The 26926-nt window shown below is 36.2% G+C and overlaps 1 protein-coding gene across 5 annotated transcripts in view; it reads left to right on the forward strand.

The window, feature by feature from the left end:
* SF3B1 (splicing factor 3b subunit 1) overlaps positions 1 to 26351 on the forward strand; it is a 60359-nt gene extending 34008 nt beyond the window's left edge. The window contains exons 5-26 of one of the 5 annotated variants that reach the window (XM_060622768.3): positions 266 to 380; positions 2220 to 2299; positions 3654 to 3824; positions 7894 to 8131; positions 9613 to 9825; positions 10066 to 10187; positions 12080 to 12277; positions 12377 to 12478; positions 13027 to 13206; positions 14175 to 14261; positions 14379 to 14649; positions 15175 to 15320; positions 15432 to 15578; positions 15717 to 15842; positions 16552 to 16773; positions 17267 to 17449; positions 17542 to 17653; positions 19140 to 19260; positions 19582 to 19713; positions 20827 to 21099; positions 23481 to 23697; positions 23987 to 26351. In XM_060622768.3, the coding sequence (XP_060478751.1) occupies positions 266 to 380; positions 2220 to 2299; positions 3654 to 3824; positions 7894 to 8131; positions 9613 to 9825; positions 10066 to 10187; positions 12080 to 12277; positions 12377 to 12478; positions 13027 to 13206; positions 14175 to 14261; positions 14379 to 14649; positions 15175 to 15320; positions 15432 to 15578; positions 15717 to 15842; positions 16552 to 16773; positions 17267 to 17449; positions 17542 to 17653; positions 19140 to 19260; positions 19582 to 19713; positions 20827 to 21099; positions 23481 to 23697; positions 23987 to 24145 (3615 nt within the window). In that variant the 3' untranslated portion in view covers positions 24146 to 26351. Of the gene's footprint in view, positions 1 to 265; positions 381 to 435; positions 2300 to 3653; positions 3825 to 7893; positions 8132 to 9612; positions 9826 to 10065; positions 10188 to 12079; positions 12278 to 12376; positions 12479 to 13026; positions 13207 to 14174; positions 14262 to 14378; positions 14650 to 15174; positions 15321 to 15431; positions 15579 to 15716; positions 15843 to 16551; positions 16774 to 17266; positions 17450 to 17541; positions 17654 to 18674; positions 18745 to 19139; positions 19261 to 19581; positions 19714 to 20826; positions 21100 to 23480; positions 23698 to 23986 lie in introns of those variants that run through there. The other 4 variants (XM_060622770.3, XM_078451037.2, XM_060622771.3 and 1 more) reach the window with 4 other exon arrangements.
* Positions 26352 to 26926: the final 575 nt, after the last annotated feature.

Raw genomic sequence — 26926 nt, forward strand, 5'->3', positions numbered from 1 at the left:
TAGAATGTCTTGATTAGAAATAGTACCTAGCTTGTTTTATGAAGGTAATCATTTCATGGAAGAACTATGCAGATGTGGACTTGTTTATTGTCTCATTTCCATATGTCATTTTTTCACGTTAACATCCGTAAAATATATTTCTTTTATTAGTAGGCATTTATTTAACATTTTTACATGTTTTATATATAACATTCTGGGTTTTGTTTAGGATACTCTTTTTGGTATTTAATAAAGTGGGTATTAAATGAGACATACCTCTTTTCAGTATGATCCATTTGCTGAGCACCGACCTCCAAAGATTGCTGACCGGGAAGATGAATACAAAAAGCACAGGCGGACCATGATAATATCCCCAGAGCGTCTTGATCCTTTTGCAGATGGTAATTCTTTCCCACTTTTCTATAAGTTTTCAGGAATTTATTTGTCTTAAGTTGTCTTTAGCCCTTTGATTTTTTTTGGCATGCTTATGAATTTGCTTTTCTTTTTTAAAATCCCCCTTATTATAGATTTGTATAGATTTGGTTGAAGTCACAGATGCCATTTTCTTCATCTTTATAATGCAAGTTTTCTTTCCAGGTAGAAGGACAAGAAAATAATGAGCCAATGCCATAGAAACGCAAAGGGTTAAAGGTTTTTCTTTTACTTTTGTTTTGGGTACGCTTTCTATACTTTGAACAAATGTGTTTTTCTGCTCAAAATACTTTCAAACTATTGAAAGTTTTCATTCCAAATCCTAGACTTTTAGGCTTGTTACTTTTGAGAAACTGTTTCTCACATTAGAGCTCCCCCCTGTATTGCTCTAAATGTAGTTTAGTAAATGCACCTACTTTGCTCTAAGCATACTTAAAGTTAAAAGAAAAGTATATATACAAAACGACTTTGGTATTTTTAATAGTTGGAGTCTGTTTTGCTAATTTTAGTGTGCAGGTCAGCACAAGGGGCATAGTGAGCCTGATGGAAGCTTTCCTCAGGTGAGTGAGTTTCAAAAGCAGAATTAGGTGCCTGTTTCTTAGAATTAGATTCTGCTGCAGGTTTACAAATTAGACTTTCAGCCTGCATGAATTAGTAGGGATATTCTTTTTTTACTTGCATAATTGTAATTGATTTAAACATGTATGTCAGAATTCACAGGCCCATACTAACTGTCCTTAATTTCTTTCCTACAGCAGTACTGCTATATGCCAGTCCTGTCTGCATTCTTAAGGGTGCAGTTCAACACATCCTCTCTAGATTATGGTGAAAAAGTATTCCAAAGGAAGTCTTATCAGAGCTAGTGTCAGAAAGAATGACACTATCAATTGGGCATGATCTTCAGCATAGGAAATGTCTTAGAATTTTATTATTTTTTCCTAAATTGTGATGCTATACTACTTGTATAGCAAATTACCACATTTCTAAAACTCAGTGTGCCTCTGAATCTTATTATGTACTGTTTGGGCTTCTTTAAGATATTTTGAAGTTTGAAAAGCAAATACTGAAACTTTAACCAAGAGACTAACACATCTCTTTGTACACCACTTTTCTTCTGTGTGCAACATAACTGGTAGAAGTAATATATTTCAAGTAATATGTTTCCAGTTGTAATTTATACTTTCTAAGAAAATAAAAATGTTTTGGAGTCAACAAAACTTAAAAAGAATGAAGCCCTTTTTAGTAACATGGGATCAGAATCAGATTATAGGTGTATTTTTAAAAGTCTAAACTATTTTCTAAACTATAACTTTTAGAACATTGTATGGAGAACTTATCTAGTTATAGTTATTTGTAGTCAGGATTTTAACAGCTTGCAACAGGTAATGTTTTGAATATAAATATCTTTCCAAAGTGTTACTAATGGTAAAGAGATAATTTTCTAGGCTTCTATTCTGCTGCTTGAAGTCAGAACTGCTGATGGAGACAAAGGCACGAAAGTGTACGTATTCCGGATTAGCAACCCAGGAACCCATCACTACTGAAGACTCTAAACTGTGCTGTCATTTTGTTTTTATATGCATTAAAATATTTGTTTTAAACTGCTGTAGATATGTTTGTGTTCAAACAGGTTAAATTGATCAGCAAACTCAATAAAAAGTAAGATGTATAATTATTAAAGTTTTCCATCAAAAAATAAATTAAATGATTATGGAATAACATAATATTAGAGCAGGGAAGATAAATCAGTTGAACCTAATTATCTTTTATTTATTGTACTCTTGTCCTGTTGCTGTTCTTTTCTGCAGGAGGGAAGACCCCTGATCCTAAAATGAATGCTAGGACTTACATGGATGTAATGCGAGAACAGCATTTAACCAAAGAAGAGGTATGTGAACCGGATTTTTATTTTAGTGGTTGTGACATAATGTAAAGAAAGTTCAAATTGATACTTTTGTGTTTCTTTTTTATTTGCTACACGAGTAATATCTTAATAGTATTAATAAAAATTAAGTTGAGAAGGAAACCTTACCCAAAATTCTGCCTCCTCCCAAATTAAACTTTCATATTTCTATGTCCTTTTCTAGCCCTTGGCCTTTTGGCTGTATATATATATGTGTACACATGTATGTATATATACACATACACAGACCTGGTGGATATATTTGTAGGGAGGATTGGTGGTGTGTGTCCAAAATAGATGTGTAAAGGCAAAGTCAGATAGTTAAAGCATTCCTTGAAAAACCTTTTCAATTCATCCATAAGATTCCGTTTGGATATGGGTGGAGAAGTCTGAAGGGTTCCTAATGGCCTATGGTGATTGCTTCATTTGTTTTAATAGTGAACCTTTATAACTTAATTACAATTATATAATTTGTTATATGGATTAAGTGGGTTTAAACTTTGCTTTAAAATCATAGGATAAATTAAATGGATTTATTATGATTACATTGTATATAATAATTTACATAGTTATAGTTTTTTTAATGCTAGAGAGCATGAGTGTGAGCAGAGGAGGGGCAGAGAGAATCCCAAGTAGGCTCCATGATACAAACACAAAGTCCAACACAGGGCTTGAACTCACAAACCACGAGATCATGACCTGAGCCGAAATCAAGAGTCACACGCTTAACTGAACCACCCAGGCACCTCTATGTAGTGAAAATGTTTAAGTTTCCACTTTTTGCCACTTTTCTATCTTATTACATGATGTTAATTGCTATTCATCAGAGTTTTAAATAAAAAATAAGACTCTATTTTTCAATGAAAGCATTTTGGGGGCACTTGGGTAACTCAGTTAACATCCAACTCTTGGTTTCACCTCAGGTCGTGATCTCACAGTTCATGAATTTGAGCCCTGTGTCAGGCTCTGCATCAATGGTGCAGATCCTGCTTCAGATTCTCACTGCCCCTCTGCTGCTCTCTTGCTCGCTCTCCTTCAAATAAACATAAAAATTTTTTAAAGCATTTTGATTCTCCACCATTGAAGATTTTACTTCATTTAACTGTATTTAAAGTAAGATGCTCTGTGTTGTAAATTCTGTACTTATCTGTTGTGCAGAAGGGCATTGTATAAAGACTAGAAATACAGAAAATAAAAAGAAATAAAGAATGGGACTACCAGTAGCAGCATAGAACAGAGAATGAAGAAAATGACATTAAATGGAAATGACCGTGCTGATTATATGGGAATATGTTGAAAATATTTTAAAGATACTTAGTGCTTATTCAAATATTTTTAGAGAGAAATTAGGCAACAACTAGCAGAAAAAGCTAAAGCTGGAGAATTAAAAGTTGTCAATGGAGCAGCAGCGTCCCAGCCTCCCTCAAAACGAAAACGGCGTTGGGATCAAACAGCCGATCAGACTCCTGGTGCCACTCCTAAAAAACTATCAAGTTGGGATCAAGCAGAGGTAATTTATTTTTGTTTTTTTATGATTGTTATTATTTTTAGTTTATCCCTCTCATGTACTGTATTAGTCTACTCTTGGTGACCTAACAAGGTAACAGAATGGTGGCTTAAACAGTAGTCGTTTGTTTTCTCACAGTTCTGGAGGCTTAAAGTCAACCTCAGGGTGCCAGCAGGGTTGATGTCTGGTGAGCGTTCTCTTTTTGGCTTGCAGATGGTTGCCTTCTTGCTGTGTCCTCACATGGCCTTTTCTCTGTGTGCACGTGGAGGGAGCAAGGGACCTCTGGTGTCTGTTCTAATGACATTGGTACTATCAGGTTAGGGCCCTAACCTTATGACCTTATTTAACCTAATTATCTCACTAAAGGCCCAATCTTTAAATACACATAGGTGGTTAGGGCTTCAACGTAAGTTTTGGGGGGAAGACACAGTAAAGTCCATAACCTGGAATAAAGGAATGTCCCTTTTGGAATATTAAAATAGATATTTCAGTACGTCACATTGTGGAGGTTAAGTATAATACAATGATCTTCCTTATTTTCTAGATGGATAATTTAAGCATCTGACCACAGGTGTCACATGGGCAGTGCTACTGCATTTCCTTGGTCAGTTTATTTTCCTAGAGAACCGTTTTGGGGGTTGTTTTTATTCTAAAGAATAAAAATAAACTTTTCTTGAGCGTTCATTTATTTTTGAAGGAGAGAGGCAGAGCATGAATAGGGGAGGGGCAGAGAGAGAGGGAGACACAGAATCGGAAACAGGCTCCAGGCTCTAGCTGTCGGCACAGAGCCTGACACAGGGCTCACACTCACGAGCCATGAGATCATGACCTGAGCTGAAGTCAGATATTCAACCAATTTTGAGCCACGTAGGTACCCCTCAAAAATTTTTTTAATGTTAATTAATTATTTTTGAGAGACAGCACAAGTGGGGGAGGGGCAGAGAGGGGGGGGGGACAGAGGATCCAAAGCAGGCTCTGTGCTGACAGCAGTGAGCCCATGTGGGGCTTGAACTCATGAACCGTGAAATTATGACCTGAGCCGAAGTTGGACATTCAACAGACTCAGCAACCCAAGCACCCCTGTTTTAAAATGTTTAAAACTTGTGATAAAACATTAATAATGTAAAATTTGTCATTTTAACCATGTTTAAATGTACAATTTAGTGGCATTAATTACACTCAATGTTGTACAGCTGTCACCGCTATTTTCAAAATTTTTTCATCACCTTGAGCAAACTATATTAAGCAGTAATTCTCTGTCTCTCTCACTCCCAGAGAACTTCTTTGTTATATCAATCTTCTAATGTCTTCTTAACAGCTTTTTATATGATGATATTAATTCCTATTTTTCCTTTTTAAAGTAGAAATAATTGAAAAACTTAAACATGTTCCCACTATGAAATCTACCAGTATGCCTGTTTTTGGTTTCATCTACTTTTTCTTTGTGTAATGAGGTGTTGATGCAAGTTGAACAACTTCTGCTTATGTACTATTTCCCATCTCTTCTTACTACTCAGAGACTTTTGTGTAACATCAGTTTTTTCTCTGGATTATTATCAGCAAACACATTTTACCTGTTTTCCTTTTGAAACCAGACAACTACAGGAAACCATTCCTTGATCTTCACATCCCCTTCTAGCCATTTCTGACTTTTCACTGCAAAATGCTTTGAATGAGTTGTCTATACTTGCATTCTGCTTATCTGGTCTTTTGCTTGTACCACTCCACCAAAACATCTCTTGTCAAGGTCATTTGACCTCCTTTTGGTAAATTCATAGATCAAGTCTCAATCCTCATATCCTATACATATCATATCATTTCATTTATCACATATCAGTGACATTTGCTATCACTTGATTCCTTTTCTTAGATTCTGAACTTGAGTTTCTCTTGATTCTTCTAATATTCTCCTAACTGACTCCTGTCTTGTTGGTGAGATCTTCCTCGGCTTCCTTTAATTTTGGGGGTGTTCTAGTGCTCAGTCCTTGGACCTCTTTTCCATCTAAAAGCACTCCTTCCTCTCATTCCTATCTTCCTGTACCATCTCCGTGAGACTACTCCCAGATTTACAAATCTATCCCATTCATGTCCTCTGTTCTTTGGACCTAACACTTTTATTTGGATGTTTAATAGGCATTTTTTTTTTTTTTTTTTTTTTTAATTTCAGAGAGCATGAGTATGGAAGAGGGGCAGAAGGGGAGAGAGAAAGAATCTTAAGCATACTTCATGCTCAGTGCAGAGCCTGACGTTAAGACTTGATTCCACAACCTTGGAATCGTGATCTTAGCTGAAATCGAGAGTTGGACACCTAAGCAACTGAGCCACCCAGGCACCCCAAAACTGTGGGAATTGTAATGGATAATAGAATGAATTTATTTCCAGGGTGCCTGGGTGGCTCAGTCCGTTAAGTATCAAACTCTTGATTTCAGCTCAGGTCCCGATTTCTTGGTTAATGAGATTGAGCCCCATGTCTGGTTCTGCACTGACAGCACGGAGCCTGCTTGGGATTCTCTTTTTCCCTCTCCTAGCCTGCTTGTGCGTGTGCACATGCTTTCTCTCTCTCAAAATAAATGAATAAATACTTAAAAAATTGGGGCGCCTGGGTGGCTCAGTCGGTTAAGCGGCCGACTTCGGCTCAGGTCATGATCTCATGGTCCGTGAGTTCGAGCCCCGCGTCAGGCTCTGTGCTGACAGCTCAGAGCTGTTTCGGATTCTGTGTCTCCCTCTTTCTCTGACCCTCCCCCATTCATGCTCTGTCTCTCTGTCTCCAAAATAAATGTTAAAAAAAAAATTTTTTTTTTGAATAAAAAAAAAATTTATTTCTTCCCTGATTCAGCAGGAGGAGCAGTTGCCAAGATGAGATTTTGAACAATTCATGTGCTTCATTCACCTAATTGAAAATTTCTCAACCCTGAGTGATACATAAAATCTTTTTAAAAGAAAAAAAATGTTGAGTCTTAATTATGGTATTCATGTAAATTTGCAGGTGTAAAGCTGGATAGAATTCTTGTGTTGGATAGAGAGCATCCAGCTTTAAAATAAATACATAAAGGTATATTACAAAACCTATATGGAATACTTGAGTCTTAAATTTTGTGTGGCTTACACTGAACCACCTGATAGTTTGATACTGTATTGTCTCCACTGTGCAGGTTGTTTTGTTATCATGGGCTGTCTGATGCCCTGAATCACCCACCACTTGTCTCTGTTCAAACTATAGTGGAACCTTTGGTTACTTCACTTCTAATCTTTTTTCACTAATAATCTTGTCAACTTCAGTTAGAATTATACTACAAATGTGATTTTAAATCTCAAGGATTAAAATTATGTGGCAGTATCTACTTATGACCCAGGTGATCCAAAACATACTTATGTTAACTAAAAATACACACAAAATTGAACACAAACACGAAAATAGTGTTTCCTTAGTGTGAGAACTTCTAGATATATGTCTCTAAGCCTAGTTTGGGAAGTAGCGATGATATTATTAAAGCTGAAATTTTTAGATTGCAGATGGCAGACAGAGAAAGCTTGGTGGTTTTCTAAAAGCTACAGAGATATTAATGGCATATCCAAGGTTCATAATCCAAAATACATTTTTTTTAAGCTAGGGCTTTATTCAAAACTGTTCAAAATTAAAACTTTACATTGTCTTTAGACATATTTGCTATGAAGTAGGTATCTTTTAAGCAGGGTAGTTTACTCTCATTTATACAGAAGAAGACTAAAACGTTTATTTGTTTACTGTCTTTCTTTTTTTTTTAAATTTTTTTTTTCAACGTTTTTTATTTATTTTTGGGACAGAGAGAGACAGAGCATGAACGGGGGAGGGGCAGAGAGAGAGGGAGACACAGAATCGGAAACAGGCTCCAGGCTCCGAGCCATCAGCCCAGAGCCCGACGCGGGGCTCGAACTCACGGACCGCGAGATCGTGACCTGGCTGAAGTCGGACGCTTAACCGACTGCGCCACCCAGGCGCCCCTGTTTACTGTCTTTCTAATAGAAATTTTCTAGTTACTTTTATGTGAATGTGTAGGTGTGTGAAATAAAGGTATTTTTTTGCTTTGTTAAGACCCCCGGACATACCCCTTCCTTAAGATGGGATGAGACACCAGGTCGTGCAAAGGGAAGTGAGACTCCTGGAGCAACCCCAGGCTCAAAAATATGGGATCCTACACCTAGCCACACACCAGCGGGAGCTGCTACTCCTGGACGCGGCGATACGCCAGGCCATGCAACACCAGGCCACGGAGGTGCAACTTCCAGTGCTCGTAAAAACAGATGGGATGAGACCCCCAAAACAGAAAGAGGTACTTCTAGTGGAGTCTGGGTGTGTGTTTGGGTGAAGTATTGATTTGATGAGTGGTACGTTTATTAGAGGAAATCTGTTTACATTTCTAGTCCTGGCTAGACAGGTAAATAATCAGCTGCTTTGGGAACAGATAAAGGACTAAGCAGATCATATGCCTAATTCTTTTCCCTTCTTGAAAAGGTTTAATATTTATTTTAGGAAGAACATTAGGAGAAAGAAAAGATTGTAGACCATAATTTAGTTTTTTTTATTGTGATAAAATATACATAACATAAAATTTACCATTTTAACTGTTTTACGTGTACAATTCATTGGTGTTAAGTGCATTCATTTTTTTTAAAAAAAAACCAATTACTTTTTAATTTACATCCAAGTTAGCATATAGTGCAACAGTGATTTCAGGACTAGATTTCTTTTTTTTTTTTTTTTTTTTAGGACTAGATTTCTTAATGCCACTTACCCATTTAACCCATCACCCCTCCAGCAACCCTCTGTTTGTTCTCTATATTATTTTCTCTTATGTTTTGTTCCCTTGTTTTTCTATTATTTTTGCTTCCCTTCCCTTATGTTAATCTGTTTTGTATCTTAAATTCCTCATATGAGTGAAGTCATACAATACTTGTCTTTCTCTAATTTCGCTTAGCATAATACTCTCTACTTCTATCTATGTAGTTGCTAATGGCAAGGTTTCCTTCTTTTTGATTACCAAGTAATACTTCATTGTGTGTGTGTGTGTGTGTGTGTGTGTGTGTGTGTGTGTACACACACACACACATATCACATCTTTATCCATTCATCCATCGATGGACACTTGGGCTCTTTCTGTACTTTGGCTATTGTCAATAGTGCTGCTATAAACATTGGGGTGCAATGACCCTTCGAAACAGCACTCCTGTATCCCTTGGATGAATACCTAGTAGTGCAATTGCTGGGTCATAGAGTAGTTCTATTTTTAGTTTTTTGAGGAACCTCCATACTGTTTTCCAGAGTGGCTACACCAGTTTGCATTTCCATGTGTCTTGTTAGTTCTTTATAAGATTAGCTGTGGCAGGTTAAGACTTCATAGTACATCTGCTATATTTTTATAAAGAATTTTTAGTGATAGGGGAGAGTGCTTAACATATAGTAGATGAAAGAAGCAGTATAGAATTGTATGTACAGAGTAATCTCAACTGTATGGAGAAATGAAAAGTGGCTCAAGATGCATAAAGTGGTTGTCTCTGGGTTGTGATAGTATGCATGGTTAAAAAAATACTTTTGTTTTCTTACTCCTCAGTGGTTACTATGCTTTTGTAATCATTGGGAAAGAAAAAATGGAAGAGAATAAAGACGAAATGAAAATTAAACCTCTAAGTGGGTCTGCATTTTAAGAATATCCTTTTTTTAGACTTGATCCGTTTCAATATTAGCTCTTTGAGAATACACTAATTTTTTGACAGTGGTTAAAATTTTATATTTATTTACTTTTTTTCTTTAAAGATACTCCTGGGCATGGAAGCGGATGGGCTGAGACTCCTCGAACAGATCGAGGTGGAGATTCAATTGGTGAAACACCAACTCCTGGAGCCAGTAAAAGAAAGTCACGTTGGGATGAAACACCAGCTAGTCAGATGGGTGGAAGCACTCCTGTTCTGACACCTGGAAAGACACCAATTGGCACACCAGCCATGAACATGGCTACCCCTACTCCAGGTAGAAACTTTCCCATTGGAAATACTTTTTACCGGAAATATTTTGAATGTTTTTCTCTGAGGTATTCTGTATGTTATTAATGTTTATTTTTAGCAAGAACGACCAGATATAAAAAGAAGTCTTGATTTGAGTTGATAATATAAAGCAATTATGAGGTTAACGGTCTTCTATCCCAAGGACCTATGTAACGATAAAGACTTAACGCTATAGATTGTTACAGAAATTTGCTTTTTTTGGTAGGTCACATAATGAGTATGACTCCCGAACAGCTTCAAGCTTGGAGGTGGGAAAGAGAAATTGATGAGAGAAACCGTCCACTTTCTGATGAAGAATTAGATGCCATGTTTCCAGAAGGATATAAGGTAATGTGGTATTTATAATGTGAATTTTCTTTTTTTTTTTTAATTTTTTTTTTTTTCAACGTTTTTTATTTATTTTTGGGACAGAGAGAGACAGAGCATGAACGGGGGAGGGGCAGAGAGAGAGGGAGACACAGAATCGGAAGCAAGCTCCAGGCTCCGAGCCATTAGCCTAGAGCCTGACGCGGGGCTCGAACTCACGGACCGCGAGATCGTGACCTGGCTGAAGTCGGACGCTTAACCGACTGCGCCACCCAGGCGCCCCAAATGTGAATTTTCTTTAAGTGTTCTTTGAAAAAATTAATTTGTCAGGTTTACATTGGCTTTGCCCAAATTTACTACTGCTAATTCTTTTAGCTATTTCCAAAAAGTAATAGAGATGAAAAAACTGAATGATACGAAGCTTTTATTGCTTTTGGAAGGTGAGAAATTTCAAGGACTTCTAGGACCATACTTTGAGAACTTGCTGCATTTGGGATATGGAATAGCTTGTTGCTTCAGTTCATCATAGTCTCAGGATTAAGCTCACATTAGATCATGGTTATTTTACTTTGTGTTTCACAAGATTTTGTGTATTTAAATTCATGGATTGCAAATGAACACAAAGAATATTGTTTTTACTGTATCAAGTTAAAGTTTATTTTGAGTTATAAAATGTACCTGGCATTGAGGGACCATTTGCTGGTCTAAAGGTAGTCTGTGGTCATATAGCTGGAACTAGATTCCGATGGCCTCTACAGAGCCTTATATTGCTGGTGCCCGTTGCTTTTAAGAGTTTGTATATGTATGTTTTTCCCCCTTGTTAGTTTTGTATTAGAGTGTTTCAAGTGTGCACGAATTTCTGCTTTAAACTTCTTGTAGCCTCCACATAATGCTGTGGGTGTAGACATTTCTACAACTTACTGTTGACTTCCTGAATGTCTTCTCAGTTACAGTCATTGATTACCTTAATATCCATAGGAGATAAAAATCTTTCTTAGTGAATCTTAAGTAAATTTCTTGGTTTAATAAATGGTGTATTTTATAGGACCTTGGTAAATATTTTGGTTTTAGTTTTTTGTTTTTTTTTTATTTTAGAGAGAGAGCACGAGCAGGGGAGAGGGGCAGAGGGAGAGAGAGACTCTTAAGCAGGCTCTGCACTGAGTGGACCAACACGGGGTTCGATCCCATGACAGGATCATGACCTGAATTGAAATCAGGAGACGCTCAACTGACTGAGCTACTCAGGCACCCCAGATTTAGTTTTTATACATTTTGTCAAGCAACTTAAATACTAAGATTCTTGCTTTTATGGTGCAGAGATTTGTATGAATCTAAATTTTAACTTTATTAAAATTAACCCTTTATATATTATGTGCACTTTGTGAACTTATTTCCATTTATGACATGTCGGCTCACCAACATGTTTATATAGATTAATGTTTGAGAGTGATCAGAATTTTATAAGCCTGCTTCATGTATCTCCTCATTTCCCCACATTACTAATACTTTTAATGTGCTTTTTAATCAGCAAATGAGAAATGTTTGTCATACAGATTTAAAAAAAAATTTTTAATGTTTATTCCTTTTGAGAGAAAGAGAGAACAAGAATGATGCGGGAAGGGGTAAAGAGGGAGGGAGACACAGAATCTGAAGCAGGCTCCAGGCTCTGAGTTTGTCAGTACAGACCCTGATGCGGTGCTCAAACTCATGAACTGTGAGATCATGTGACCTGAACTGAAGTTGGATGCTTAACCGACTGAGCCACCCAGGTGTCCCTGTTATACAGATTTTAAATGATAGAACAAGCAGGAAGCTTCTTAGCTAATAAACTGTTAAGATATTTTAAATACAAATATTAATTGTGTTATTTTATAAAGTCAAGAAAATCCTAAACTGTCTTTTAACTGTATTAGGTACTTCCCCCTCCAGCTGGTTATGTTCCTATTCGAACTCCAGCTCGAAAGCTGACAGCAACTCCAACGCCTTTGGGTGGTATGACTGGTTTCCACATGCAAACTGAAGATAGAACAATGAAAAGTGTTAATGACCAACCATCTGGGAATCTGCCATTTTTAAAACCTGATGATATTCAGTACTTTGATAAACTTTTGGTAAGTGATAATAGCAGAACTGAAATACCATTTTTTATTTAGGACTTACAAATCACAGTATCTTAATCTAACTGCATTTTCTTTTTTTTTTACTGTTAGGTTGATGTTGATGAATCAACACTTAGTCCAGAAGAGCAAAAAGAGAGAAAAATAATGAAGCTTCTTTTAAAAATTAAGAATGGAACACCTCCAATGAGAAAGGTAAGTACTAGTTCATTACATCGTCATGTTCATTATAGTTTTATGTTTAGAAATTTATAATTAATCTCTTCATCTTTACCATGGGCATAGTGTAAGGGAAAGAAAGGTGTAGTATGAAGGATTTAATTTTTTTAGTCCAACAGCTTTATGCTAATACAGATGCTGAAAAATGAGATTCTCGTTTTTGTTCTCCGGGCCTTTTTATAAATTTTTTAAGTTTATTTATTTTGAGAGATGCAGAGATCTGCAAGAGTGCTAGCCAGGGAGGGGCAGAGAGAAAGGGAGAGAGAGAATTTCAAGCAGGCTCCATCTTAGAAACTGTGAGATCATGACCTGAAGCAAAATCAAGAGTCAGATGTGACTGAGCCACTCAGACGCCCCTCTAACTTAAGAGTAATTTGATGGGAATGCACTTACGCTAATATGTGTAAGATGTCTGTGAAGTTTATACTAAAAATATTAAGGTAAAGAAAATCATGGAGTAATTAGTTCTTTCAGAATGCTTAATTACAAGGGAATATACCTTCTACTCTTTTTTTTCCCCCCAGGCTGCATTGCGTCAGATTACTGATAAAGCTCGTGAATTTGGAGCTGGTCCTTTGTTTAATCAGATTCTTCCTCTACTGATGTCTCCTACACTTGAGGATCAAGAGCGTCATTTACTTGTGAAAGTTATTGATCGAATATTATACAAACTTGATGACTTAGTTCGACCATATGTGCATAAGGTGTGTTGTTCTAATTAAAGTAGTGTTTCTAATGGTTGGATAATTTTTAATATAAAAACAATTAATGGATTTCTTAAGTCATTTATTATTTGTGAAATTTAAAAAATTCTTAAGAGGTAATAGCTGATGCATGCATTCACAACAAAAAGGGGGAATTTCACCCCCCTGTAAGACACTCTACAGAGTTAACCAATATTATATTTACATGTCCTCTTAGACCTTTTTCTTTGCACAAGTATATAACATATACAAATGTATGTGTGTATATATTGAAGGAACTTTTTGTCATCTTGACTAAAATGGTTTCATATTATTCATACTTTTTCATTTACTTTTATTGGTATTATGTTAGGATAAGAAAAGATACATGTCTGTAGCATGCCATTTGGTGTTAAGGACCCATCTTTTTGCTGGTGGTAATAATGGCTTAGAATTGTTAAATAAAGATTAGTGTAGTTTTTTTTTTTTTTTTTATGAATTTTTTTAAAATTTTTTAATGTTTGGTTTTGAGAGAGAGAGAGAGTAAGTGGGGGAGGGCAAAGAGAGAGGGAGACACAGAATATGAAGCAGGTTCCAGGCCCTGAGCTGTCAGCACAGAGCCCGATGTGGGGCTTGAACCCACAAGACATGAGATCATGACCTGAGCCAAAGTCGGATGCTTAACTGACTGAGCCACCCAGGCGCTCCAGAAGTTGTTATTTTTTTAAATATTGAATATTTTTACTTTGTGATGAACAGTTCTCCCCAGTTTTTATATGGGGTTTGAAATTGTGTAATTAAAATTTTTTATTGTCCCTTGTTACAAAGTCCGGTAATTATAAATTTCCTAGCAAAATATGTTTTGTATGCTTGTGTGTGTAAATTACATAAATGACCTATAATAAAATTTTTTCAATATGTATTTAATTTTGTTACACGAGTATGGCATTAGTAATTGGTGTGAAAGTGTAGCTCTTTTTCTTTTTCAGATCCTTGTGGTCATTGAACCATTGCTAATTGATGAAGATTACTATGCTAGAGTGGAAGGTCGAGAGATTATTTCTAATTTGGCAAAGGTATTTATATTTCTAGAGAAGAAAGTTTTGTATCCATTGATGGGATTATTTGATTATAGAAGGAAAGCGTTGAGGGTTAATGTTATCAGCTGATGAGTGTCCTTCTTGACTTTTTAGGCTGCTGGTCTGGCTACTATGATCTCTACCATGAGACCTGATATAGATAACATGGATGAGTATGTTCGTAACACAACAGCTAGAGCTTTTGCTGTTGTAGCCTCTGCCCTGGGCATTCCTTCATTGTTGCCCTTCTTAAAAGCTGTGTGTAAAAGTAAGAAGTCCTGGCAAGCGAGACACACTGGTATTAAGATTGTACAGCAGATAGCTATTCTTATGGGCTGTGCCATCTTGCCACATCTCAGAAGTTTAGTTGAAATCATTGAGCATGGTAAGTTGTGATATAACTTTGTCTCTTTAAAAATTATTTTTACTTATTAAAAAAGTTTTTTTTTAATGTTTATATTTGAGAGAGAGAGACTGAGTTTGAGCAGGGGAGGGGCAGAGAGACGGAGACAGAATCTGAAACAGGTTCCAGACTCTGAGCTGCCAGCATAGAGCCCAATGCAGGGCTTGAACTCAAGATGAGCAGTGAGGTCATAACCTGAGCCAAAGTCAGATGCTTAACCGACTGAACCACCCAGGCGCCCCATTACTTCATCTTTTATAAAATAGGTGTCCTGAAATTTGGGCTACTGATTTGGAGAGATAAATGGAAGGGTTCTACCTACAAAAACCCCACATAATTTGTGATGGGGTTTATTACGTTATCTGCTAATAGGCTTTGGTTCATATTGGCTTTTGTCTAATTTTGTCTAGTATGAACAGATTCTTCATTTTGACTAAATGATGAGCTTGTGAAAATTAGGTAATGTTGTCACTTAGTTACAACCTGTGTTTGTTTGGTTTTTTCTAGGTCTTGTGGATGAGCAACAGAAAGTTCGGACCATTAGTGCTTTGGCCATTGCTGCCTTGGCTGAAGCAGCAACTCCTTATGGTATCGAATCTTTTGATTCTGTGTTAAAGCCTCTATGGAAGGGTATCCGTCAACACAGAGGAAAGGTAGGTTTGGTTCACCAGATAGATTTTATTTTTCTTTTCATTTCCACTCATTGAAGTTAAGGCAATTAAATCTAACTTACTAAGTATACGTATTTTTTTATTTTAAAATAGGGTCTGGCTGCTTTCTTAAAGGCTATTGGCTATCTTATTCCTCTTATGGATGCAGAATATGCCAACTACTATACTAGAGAAGTGATGTTAATCCTTATTCGAGAATTTCAGTCACCTGATGAAGAAATGAAGAAAATTGTGCTGAAGGTAAGTATTCCAAATTGTTGTCACGGATTGGTTCACCTAAATTGGGTGTGTTTCGTGGTTCAGAGAATGTTAAAGCCCAAAACTATTTAACTATTGTTAAACCAAGACTGTATTTACTACTATTTTTTAACCTTTTAGGTGGTAAAGCAGTGTTGTGGAACAGATGGTGTAGAAGCAAACTACATTAAAACAGAGATTCTTCCTCCTTTTTTTAAACACTTCTGGCAACACAGAATGGCTTTGGATAGAAGAAATTACCGACAGGTAAACTTTCATTGTAAAAAATATTTTATCTTTTTTTTTTTTTGAGAGTGAGCATGAGTTGGGGAGGGGCAGAGGAAAAGGAAGAGAGAATCTTAAGCAGGTTCCACACCCAGCTCAGAGCCCACCATGGGGTTTAAGGGGCTCTATCTCAGGAACGTGAGGTCATGACCTGAGCCAAAATCAAGAGTCAGACACTTAACTGAGCCACTCAGGCCCCCCGTAAAACATATTTTCAAAGGGTGCCTGGCTGGCTCAGTTGGTAGAGCATATGACTCTTGATCTCAGGGTTGTGAGTTGAAGGTTCATATTGGTCATGGAACCTACTGAAGAAAATATTTTTAAATCTTTTCAACTAATTCCTTAGTTAATTTGAATGAATATTAAACATTGTTTTTGCCCTGGTCTCAAAATATGTGCTTGATTATAAAAGGAGATGTATTTAGTCAGCTAATTAACTTCCATTTTGATTTTGCATTCTAGGATAAATACTCAACTATGAATTAATGTCTTTGTCTAGTTAAAAGAAATACTTAATCTGGGCTAGGTGAAACATGAGTACAATCTTACCTTAAATCATTTTGACTTACTCTCACATTTATGTTTTTTGGGTTACCTTTCTCTTAAAAGTTTTTGAAACAGGAATTAACTGTTCTCAGCCTACTTGCTGGCTTGGATAATATCTAAAAGGTTTCTTTCCTCCTGTCTTTAGTTAGTTGATACTACTGTGGAATTGGCAAACAAAGTAGGTGCAGCAGAAATTATATCCAGGATTGTGGATGATCTGAAGGATGAAGCTGAACAGTACAGAAAAATGGTGATGGAGACAATTGAGAAAATTATGGGCAACTTGGGAGCAGCAGATATTGATCATAAACTTGAAGAACAGTTGATTGATGGTATTCTTTATGCTTTCCAAGAACAGACTACAGAGGTAATGATACAGATTATTACAACAAATTGCTGCTGACCTTCATATTTGTAAAACATTACTTTTCAACCAAATAATTATCACTGAAAAGTAATTGAATTTGAAATTTTAAAAATCCTCATGTTCTCATTTCAGTTGTCTATGATTTAAATTTTTTAGATTTGATTTTGTTAAATTAATCTTAGTATATTTAAAATTTGTTTTAATGTTTTATTTTTTTGAGAGAGAGAGAAAGTACAAGTAGAGAAGGGGCAGAGAGAGAGGGAGACACAGAATCTGAAGCAGGCTCCAGGCTCTGAGCTATCAGCACAGAGCCCAACACAGGGCCTGATCCCATTAACCATGAGATCACGACCTGAACCGAAGTCGGACGCTGAACCGACTGAGCCACCCAGGCACCTCTGAATATTAGTATATTTAAACTATTCGGGCACAAACTGAATTGTAGTCTCAGTGAATGTAGTTTTTAAATTTAACGTAGCTTTTCTTTTTTTAGGACTCTGTAATGTTGAATGGCTTTGGCACAGTGGTCAATGCTCTTGGCAAACGAGTCAAACCTTACTTGCCTCAGATCTGTGGTACAGTTTTGTGGCGTTTAAATAACAAATCAGCAAAAGTTAGGCAACAGGCAGCTGACTTGATTTCTCGAACTGCTGTTGTCATGAAGACTTGTCAAGAGGTAAACTTTTCTATCAGATTCTTATTTTCCCACCAAATAGTTCCATGTGAATAGTAACATTTTAACTTTTTTTTTTATTATTATTATTACAGGAAAAATTGATGGGGCACTTGGGTGTTGTTTTGTATGAGTATTTGGGTGAAGAGTACCCTGAAGTATTGGGCAGCATTCTTGGAGCATTGAAGGCCATTGTAAATGTAATAGGTATGGAATTTGCTGGTCATGAAAGAATTTTTTTATTTTGTTTTTTTAACTTTGTTTTTTTGAAAGTAAGATACAGAATCACATTTAGGAATTGAGTAATGATTTCTGATACATGGTTTTAAGCACTTCAAAATCATAATTAAGTCAGGATGTCACGAAAGTTGTTTCCTAAAACTCGTTTATATTGCACTTTAAACAGAGAAAAGAGGGCAAGTTTAGGACCTGTAAAGAGAGGTGAGAATAGTTACCAACTCAAAAAACTTTGAAGTCATGGAATAGAGAATCCTAATAAAAACAATGTCTCACCTGAAACTTATTTGAAGGGTGTGAGGAAACAATGCTGAAGTTTTAGTTTTAGGAGACGAAATATTGTGTATTTCTTTACCCTTGAATTAGTAAATGATTATGGCAGGTTTTTCTGTTTGCTGTCATGTTTCAGGAACATAACCAGAGAGAAAAGTGGATTTATCAAGTTGTTGTCTCATTTTTATTTATATCCAATTCTTTATCCATTCAGTTTTCTAACCCAAAGCAAAACACAAGTACGTTACAAATGCCCCCTTGGGTATGGAGAGCAAAGCTTTCATTATTTAAGAAAATTATGATGTAGCAAACAAATGGTCTCTTCTCTTTAATCTTTACTGTAGTTGAACATGACTTCTGCAAAAGTAACTTCTGTATGGTTAAGAAGAGCCAAAATAACCTAGCAGGAGGTCAGAATAGCTGACTGATAGCCACTGTTTTTCTCATTTTAGTAAGGGGTTTTTATGCAGTATAGGAGATCTTTGAACCATTGCATTGACATGTAATCCCCAATTTAGCCCTGTCTTCTATACTTGACGATAGCTACTTGCCAAAAATCAGTTACTTGGCCACTTAAGGGGCTCTGGTTTGCAGGGAGTTGTAAACCATATTGTTGGTCAGGGAAACATGGGAAAAGCAATGGAGAGAGAATCAGAACAAGCAGTTCTAGTTAGAGCAAGAGCCCCTGCCAGCTGCCTCCTTTTTTCTCTCTTCATAGGTGTAAATACCATCCAAGTATGCCCTGCATTGCAGGGAGACTGGAGATCTGTTTGTTTTGCAGTTAAAGGGTAAGGGGGCCCTTTCTGGAAAATTTTGCTTTAATTTACATGTCTGCCTCTGGCTTATATTGTTGTGTATGGCCGGAACATAAACTGTCCCCATATTTAAATATGAGTGTACAAATACATTTCAGAACCAAATAAAACTCTTCTGTTGTTGAGTATCCATCATTTTTTAAATCACTTCACTAATTTCTTTTCATTTCTATGCATAATCAGAAGTTGTTAATAAAAAGTTAAAAACAGTTCTGAGTCTGGTCAGAATATGGGGCTTTTTCTTTCCATAGGCAGCTGTAAGTTTATATTTATGCCTAGTCATCTATATTATATTGCTAAGTAAAAGGTAAAATGAACAAGTTATAGTTCAAATGTTTATTGATAGTGTGTTGACTTTTATTAAATAGGTATGCATAAGATGACCCCACCAATTAAAGATCTCCTGCCTAGACTCACCCCCATCTTAAAGAACAGGCATGAAAAAGTACAAGAGAATTGTATTGATCTTGTTGGACGTATTGCTGACAGGTAAGCAGATTGCCTAAACATTTTTATGAACAGTATCAGTTTTTACGTTTAGCTACTTGTTTATTCACTTTGCAAATATGCTTAATGTTGCTAATACAAACATATATGGTAAGACTATCCAGTGAAATGTTCTGTGAAATTTCAACTTGAGATGGTGATTAGAGGTGGCAATATAATTTTTAAGATTAAACCATCCTTTCTGAAGAGTTATATTTTTATTTACTGCTTAAACTGAGTAGATAGTCATGTTTTGAGAACTGAATTTGCAAGTTTACCTTCTAAAATTTATTATCAAAATTAACTTTTTTCTTCTTAAATTAGGGGAGCTGAGTATGTGTCTGCGAGAGAATGGATGAGGATTTGTTTTGAGCTTCTGGAGCTCTTAAAAGCTCACAAAAAAGCTATTCGTAGAGCCACAGTCAACACATTTGGTTACATTGCAAAGGCCATTGGGTGAGTATTACTTACTTTTATGTATGTATTTTTAATTTTGTAATAAACCCACTGTGTTGAAAAATGCTTTTATTTCTGTAGTAATCTCTAAAAGTGTGGTGTGAATAATGCAGGTGAGAAAGCATATCGTTTAACACTGACCTCCAGTTTTTGAGGTGTTTTCTTAAATTTTAAATTGAATTAAAATGTATGGAGAATTTTTATTTTAATCACACCTCAGGTATTTTCAGAAAGGAAAACAGTACCATCTTTAGAATAATTTCAGGTTTTAGCTGGTCTCTTTCAGGTATTGTTTAAAATACTAAGGGCTGTTCTTAATAAAACAATGAGCATAATTCAGGTCTCATGTTAATACTTTGTGTTTTTAAAATAGTTTTCTAAAGCGAATCCACAGACAACTGAAATTATAACTAGTAGATAATTTGTGGTTATTTGCTCGTCTCATCAGAACCAAACTAGAAGAAGTAGTCATTGTACAAAATGAGATACCACACATACATGTGGTTTAATAACAAAATATTTTTAAGCAATAAAACAGAATAAAACCCAGATTAATTAGAGTCTCCTTACCCCCTCCCTGTCTTTTGGTAGCGGTAGTAAAATAATTTATTTCAGCGGTGGTATAGTTAAGACTTTTGCAGTGAATAGCTTTTGTGCTTTTTTAGCTTCAGTGTCTGTTTGTGGTGAAATAAATGCTTAGTGAATAGATGTTACAAAGGTGTGTGGGCGGAAAGGCAAGAAAAGGAAGGTAGATTGTGTATTGAGCCATGAGAGACCACAGTTTGGATACTACTGCCTAGCTCTGGTGGCCATGTTTTGACCAGTCTAGAATTGTTCAGTCTAAAACTTTATATTTTAGGAAGTTCACTAAAGACTAAAAATTACATTTGAAAATTACTAACCATTTGAATTTTTTTCTTCAACACATATTTTAATTTGATGAAGTTTTTAAGTAGAAATAAGTACCAGTGCTAAGTGACATTATTGTATTTAATCATAAAATTACAAAGTTGCCAATAATTATTTACCATAAAGTTTTATTCCTTTACATTTTTTTCTTTCCAAAATTTGACTTACAATCTGACAGATTGCTGACACATTTATTTTTTTCAGTCCTCATGATGTATTGGCTACACTCTTAAACAACCTCAAAGTTCAGGAAAGGCAGAACAGAGTTTGTACCACTGTAGCAATAGCTATTGTTGCCGAAACGTGTTCACCCTTCACAGTACTACCTGCCTTAATGAATGAATACAGAGTTCCTGAGCTGAATGTCCAAAATGGAGTCTTAAAATCACTTTCCTTCTTGTTTGAATATATTGGTGAAATGGGAAAGGACTACATTTATGCTGTAACACCATTACTTGAAGATGCTTTAATGGATAGGTAAGTGACCTGAATTAAATGCAAGAAAGAAATAGTTATAATTCTTCCTTTATTTTAGAACTTATTGAAATAATTATTATGTGACCTATTTGTTAGTGATGCAGTTAAAGAAGGGGGAATATGAGACTGAATTTTTATGGAAGTGAACATGACCATTCTCCAAATAACATGTATGCTATAGTGGATCCCCAAATTTTCTCTTTTAGGTGCTCCCTCCCCTTTTAAGCCCCCCTTTCATATCTTTAGACTAAATACAGTTTGAAAAGCAGTAATTGGTAAACTTTTGTTTTAAAAATTAATTGAAGTCATGGGGTGCGGGGGCAGTTCAGTTGGTTGAGCATCCAACTCTTGATTTCAGCTCAAGTCATGATCCCAGGATCATGTGATGATCAAACTGCAAATCCACGCTTAGCGTGGTGCCTGCTTGGGATTCTCTCTCCCCTTGCTCCTCTTCCCCAGGTGTGTGCTCTCTCTCTAAAATAAAGGACAAGGAAAGAAATTAATTAAAGTCAAATATAGTTGGAGGAAATGATGAGCATGAGCTTATTGGTGTGGCAAAGAGACCTGATCTATTTAGCTTTTTATTAGTGCATGCGAAGCAAAGATTATTATTAGGCTTTGTAACTACTGAACCATAGTTATATTATTCCCATTTTAGGCCCCCAGTTATTCAGACATTGACCACTGATACAGGACTGCTTGAGTTATTTGATAGATTCCTGATACCTTTAACTATCTGGACCGACATACAGCTTTAAACACAAAAGTAATTCATGTAAAGAAAGGTTCAGGGTCCAGGTAGTAAGGGAAGGAGTGATTGGGTAGCTCAGTCACTTGAACATCTGATTCTTGTTCTTTGGCTCAGTCCATGATCTCCCGGTTCATGAGTTCAAGCCCCATGTCCGGCTCTGTACTGACAGCTCAGAGCGTGCTTAGGATTCTCTCTCTACTTCCCCCTCCCCTTTCTCTCTCTTTCTCAAAATAAACAAAAAAGTCCCAGGTTGTAAGGGAAATGACTATTTTAGCTCTTTATTTTTCAAGAAAGATAAGGTATCCAAATTAGAAACAATTCAATTAGTTTTGTGTACACATTAAAGTTACTTATTCATGACGTTCCAAAAGGGAAGCTTAACAGGATCAACAAGTTACCAGCGAGGTATAAATGCATGCAAGACATAGAGACAGACTAAGAATCAGGTTCTGTAAAAGTCTAGCCACCTGGGGCCCAGTAAATCAGAAGCATATTGTTCCATATTCCTCAGTGAGGTGTGCCTGACCATCAGAGTGCAGCCATCAAAGTATGTGACCTGCAGTTAAAATTTATATTCTATGTACTATTTTTTTCTTAAATTTTTTAAATGTTTATTTACTTTTGAGAGACAAAGCATGAGTGGGGGAGGGGCAAGGAGAGGCTGCCTGCTGAAGCAGGCTCCAGGCTCTGGAGCCCAACACGGGGCACGAACCCATGAACTGGGAGATCCTGACCTGATCCGAAGTTGGCCACTAAACTGACTGAGCCACCCACGCACAGCTCTGTGTACTATTAAGTTGAGGTGTAACTTGTCAAAAACTTCCAAATGAAAAGAAACAATACCTTTGGGAAATTGATTAATGAGGAATGCTGCTTTACTATAAAGTGTACTTGATTAAGTGTTGTTATAGTAAGTAAGAAATAAGGATGCTAGCAAGTTCAGTGTTTTTTCTTTTATCTTTAAGGTGTTGTTACCTTTGAGGGCAAAGTGTATGAACTTGTTGTTTATACTCATCACCAACTTATCTGATGTTTTTCCCAGCTGAGTCACTGTAGAATAAATAATTCCATGATTTGTCATAAATTCAGTTAACATGGGAGATGATAGAATTCTTACTCTGTTGGTTTGAAAAATTTTTGGTCCTCCCCAAATTGCATTTTTGAATGAAACTTAAAATTTACAAGGGAAGGGTTTTAATTTTAGTTTAGTTGTCTCTTATATAGCAGTGTTGAATCACTTTTCAAGTCTATTAAATTGATAAGAGTTTAAAATGAGATTACTGTTATTCATATCTAAGAATCATATATCCCCTCTTTAGTAACATACTAAAAGTGCACTGCACAGGGCTCTCTTGCTCATATTCCTTTCAAAGGTTAATTGGGAATTACTTATTTTTGAGCCACAGTAAAGTTTGCGTCATTAAGGTAAAAATTCTCAAGGGGAATCCTGAATCTGATACAGAATGTTGTATATTCTAAAGGCATTTTATATCAGGTACATAAAGTATGAGATGTTTGCATTTGTTCCCTGCACCGAATTTGTAATTTAGTTTCTAATTAGGACAGGTAAGTGTTTCCTGTAAAACTAAGACCATTTTAACGAGGGTTTTTCTTTTTCCACCTGCTACAGGGACCTTGTACACAGACAGACGGCTAGTGCAGTGGTGCAACACATGTCACTTGGGGTTTATGGATTTGGTTGTGAAGATTCACTGAATCACTTGTTGAACTATGTATGGCCCAATGTGTTTGAGACATCGCCCCATGTAATTCAAGCAGTTATGGGAGCCCTGGAGGGCCTGAGAGTTGCTATTGGACCATGTAGAATGTTACAGTATTGTTTACAGGTAAGGTTAAGATTTTTAAAGGGTTACTCCATGAAAAAAAAATAATCTAGTTGAATTAAGTCACTGTTCTTAATTATGAGTAGGCTAGTTTGTACCATATGGGAAAACAGTTGTGGGGGGAGAAGAGATTAGATTTTGTCTTAGCTTGTTGCAATTTTGTGCCTTTGTCAGGTTTTTTTCTCTTAAAGAGAAATGTTTGGAATCCCGTCTTTATGGTTTGTTGGTTAGTTGTGCTAAGGTTATATATGTTATTGAAAATTGAAATAATATAACCTTCTAATTACTCTAGGGTTTGTTTCACCCGGCCCGGAAAGTCAGAGACGTGTATTGGAAAATCTACAACTCCATCTACATTGGTTCACAGGATGCTCTCATAGCACATTACCCAAGAATCTACAATGATGATAAGAACACCTATATTCGTTATGAACTTGACTATATCTTATAACTTTATTGTTTATTTTGTGTTTAATGCACAGCTGTTTCACCTCTTAAACTTGCTTCGATTTGGTGATGTAAACTTTTAAACATTGCAGATCAGTGTAGAACTGGTCATAGAGGAAGAGCTAGAAATCCAGTAGCATGATTTTTAAATAACCCGTCTTTGTTTTTGATGTTAAACAGTAAATGCCAGTAGTGACCAAGAACACAGCGATTACACACACTATACTGGAGGGATTTCATTTTTAATTCATCTTTATGAAAATTTAGAATTCATTCCTTGTGTTTAAAGGGAATGTTTAATTGAGAAATAAACATTTGTGTACAAAATGCTAACTTGTGTGTGTTTTTTGAACATGACTTGTAAAATGCGGAACTTTGATAAAGTATTGGTTTGTGTAGAGTAAGTGGCTTAATTTTATTTTCTGTTACCTGGTTTATAGAAAGTAGTTAGCAGAATATAAACTATATAAAGTGATGGCATCTTTGTCCAATTCCATTGTTCTGTTGATAATGACATCAAGAAGAGTAGTAGCTTTGGGGGTGTTCACCTCAAACTAGCACAACTGTTCTGTCACCATAGAGAATATAGCATCTTTGCTAACCTGTATTGAGTAATAATATTTTGCACTTACATAGCGCCTTTCATCTCTTGATTTCTCAAAATGCTTTATGAACATGTTTAGGAGAAATGATTTAAGTCATATCTAACTCTTGAGTCTGTGTTTAGAAAGTGGGTAAGGTATCTACTTTGAAACTGCTTTCTACTTAAGTATTGCTAATAGAATAAGACAATCTTTGGGCTCTTTCCCATGTCATAAGCCAGTACTCAACAATGTATTCAGTAAATACTTGTTGAACACTTACTGTATACCAGCCACTGTGCTTAGTGTAGGGGATGCAAAGGTGCTTTTGACCTGCCCCTTGCCCTTAAGAAATGCAGTATAATGGAAAAGGGGAGACACATCTAGTTGCGTATTACGTACTGTGTTATTACACAACTGCAGCAGCTAAAATGTCTAGGTTTGCTTAGATCTATAGATGTTAAGCATAAGTTGGAACACCATTTAATTTTAGAGGAACTAAGCATTAAGGTAGTGCTTACCATATTTTGGCAACTACTTTAAATATATTTTCAGCTTTTCCCAGAAATCCGACCAAAAATTTCTTCATTTTAGTACTTTGACTACCCATAGCAGTTTTGCCTCCTTATTTTAGTACTTTGGTGAACTCGAATGGGAAATGAGATTCTACAGCAGAGTAAGCATGGGATGGCTCTGCTACTGTAAGTAAAACTGTTACACTGTGACTAAGGAGTTTGTGCCTCCAACTGTTAACACTTAGTGCTTCCTGTGTTGGAGGCTTACATGACAGTTTGTAATTGGCTGACTTTTACAAAATGAATACTGAGCAGTAAAGGACTCTTCAGGCAGAAGTTGTAACTCCTTATTGTTCCTTGTGTAATATTGTGACAACATGTCAGGGTGTCCTAGAACACAATTTTCCAGATCATCTTTTTATTCTTTGAAGTTTTTGTAACAGTAGCCCCCATTATAACTTTACATCTTACTATTCCTTGTAGTTTATGTCAAATGACCTTCAGTAATTTCTAATCATGAAAATTGCAGAAAATGGTTTCGAAGCCAGAATTTGGTTTTAAACTGGTCTTGGAAAAATTTAGTTATATTTTCACCTCAAGAAGTTGGGTAACTTCAATTTTCTTGGGCCCTTCCTGTTTATGGAAAACATATCTGCTTTGTAATGGCAAAATGGAGCAAAAGAGACCGCTTTATATGACTTTTACTGATGCAAATCATTTGAAGGCAGGTGAGGGAAATACAGCTATGACCTTAAAGGATGGGACCAAATAGAGGCTCATAGGTGTTTGGATAATTTTATACGCTTCTTGAATAAGGAAAGCATTTTGTGATATACTCATGTGAAAGACGCTATGTGAAGTTTTAACTCGTTCAAAGACTTTCTCACTTTCTTTTGGTGTTTCTTAAAGCCAAACTTAAGCAGGAAGAAAATGTTCTTAAGGGATGACAGTGGGTGGGTTTTTCTGTGGGCTTTTGTTGGTTTTTCTGTGGGCCCTCTAATGGAATTGATCTCTTTGGCTGTTCAATTTTTTCATATTGTATTTTTAAAATTTGTTGTACGGTGCCCTGTGAGCATCAAGTACCACCAGATGAATAAAACTTATTATATCTAAAGTCTTAGACCAGTTTTTAATCTTAGTTGACTATCGTTGTTGCACTACAGTGTTGTGGTTGTGCCATTTAAATAATATTGCTCTTTGGGTGGTTTTCCAGAAAAGGGAACTTCATAATGAAAAATCAAGAACTTTTTCTTTAAATTAAGAAACTGAAAACAATAGTGCCGCCCTATCTATGGGTTTAATTGCTTGACTCTTTGGTTTCTAGTGCTTCTTAAATCCCTTAGGTTAAAGGAAATAGAAACTACAGCTATTACAATTTTTCAGTTTTGGCATACTGACATTTTCGGTCAGGTAACCTTTTCATTGTAGGGATCCTGTCCTGACAGATGCCAGTAGCACCCACCCCAGTTGTGACAACTAAAAATGCCTCCAGATCATGCCTCGTGTCCCTTGCAGGGCAAGATTTCCCTAGGTTGAGAACCATTCAGACTTGTTTAAACAGGATTCATGTGATAAACTTAAAGCATGATGTATAAAGCATTTTCATTTTGGGCAGCATTTGCCTAGGAAGTGACTAGAAATACTATTTCACAAATACTTAAACACCTACCTTGGGTTAAGTGCCACACC

This window comes from Panthera onca, chromosome C1, assembly GCF_046562875.1.
Source record: "Panthera onca isolate mPanOnc1 chromosome C1, mPanOnc1 haplotype 2, whole genome shotgun sequence".
Taxonomy (NCBI): domain Eukaryota; kingdom Metazoa; phylum Chordata; class Mammalia; order Carnivora; family Felidae; genus Panthera; species Panthera onca.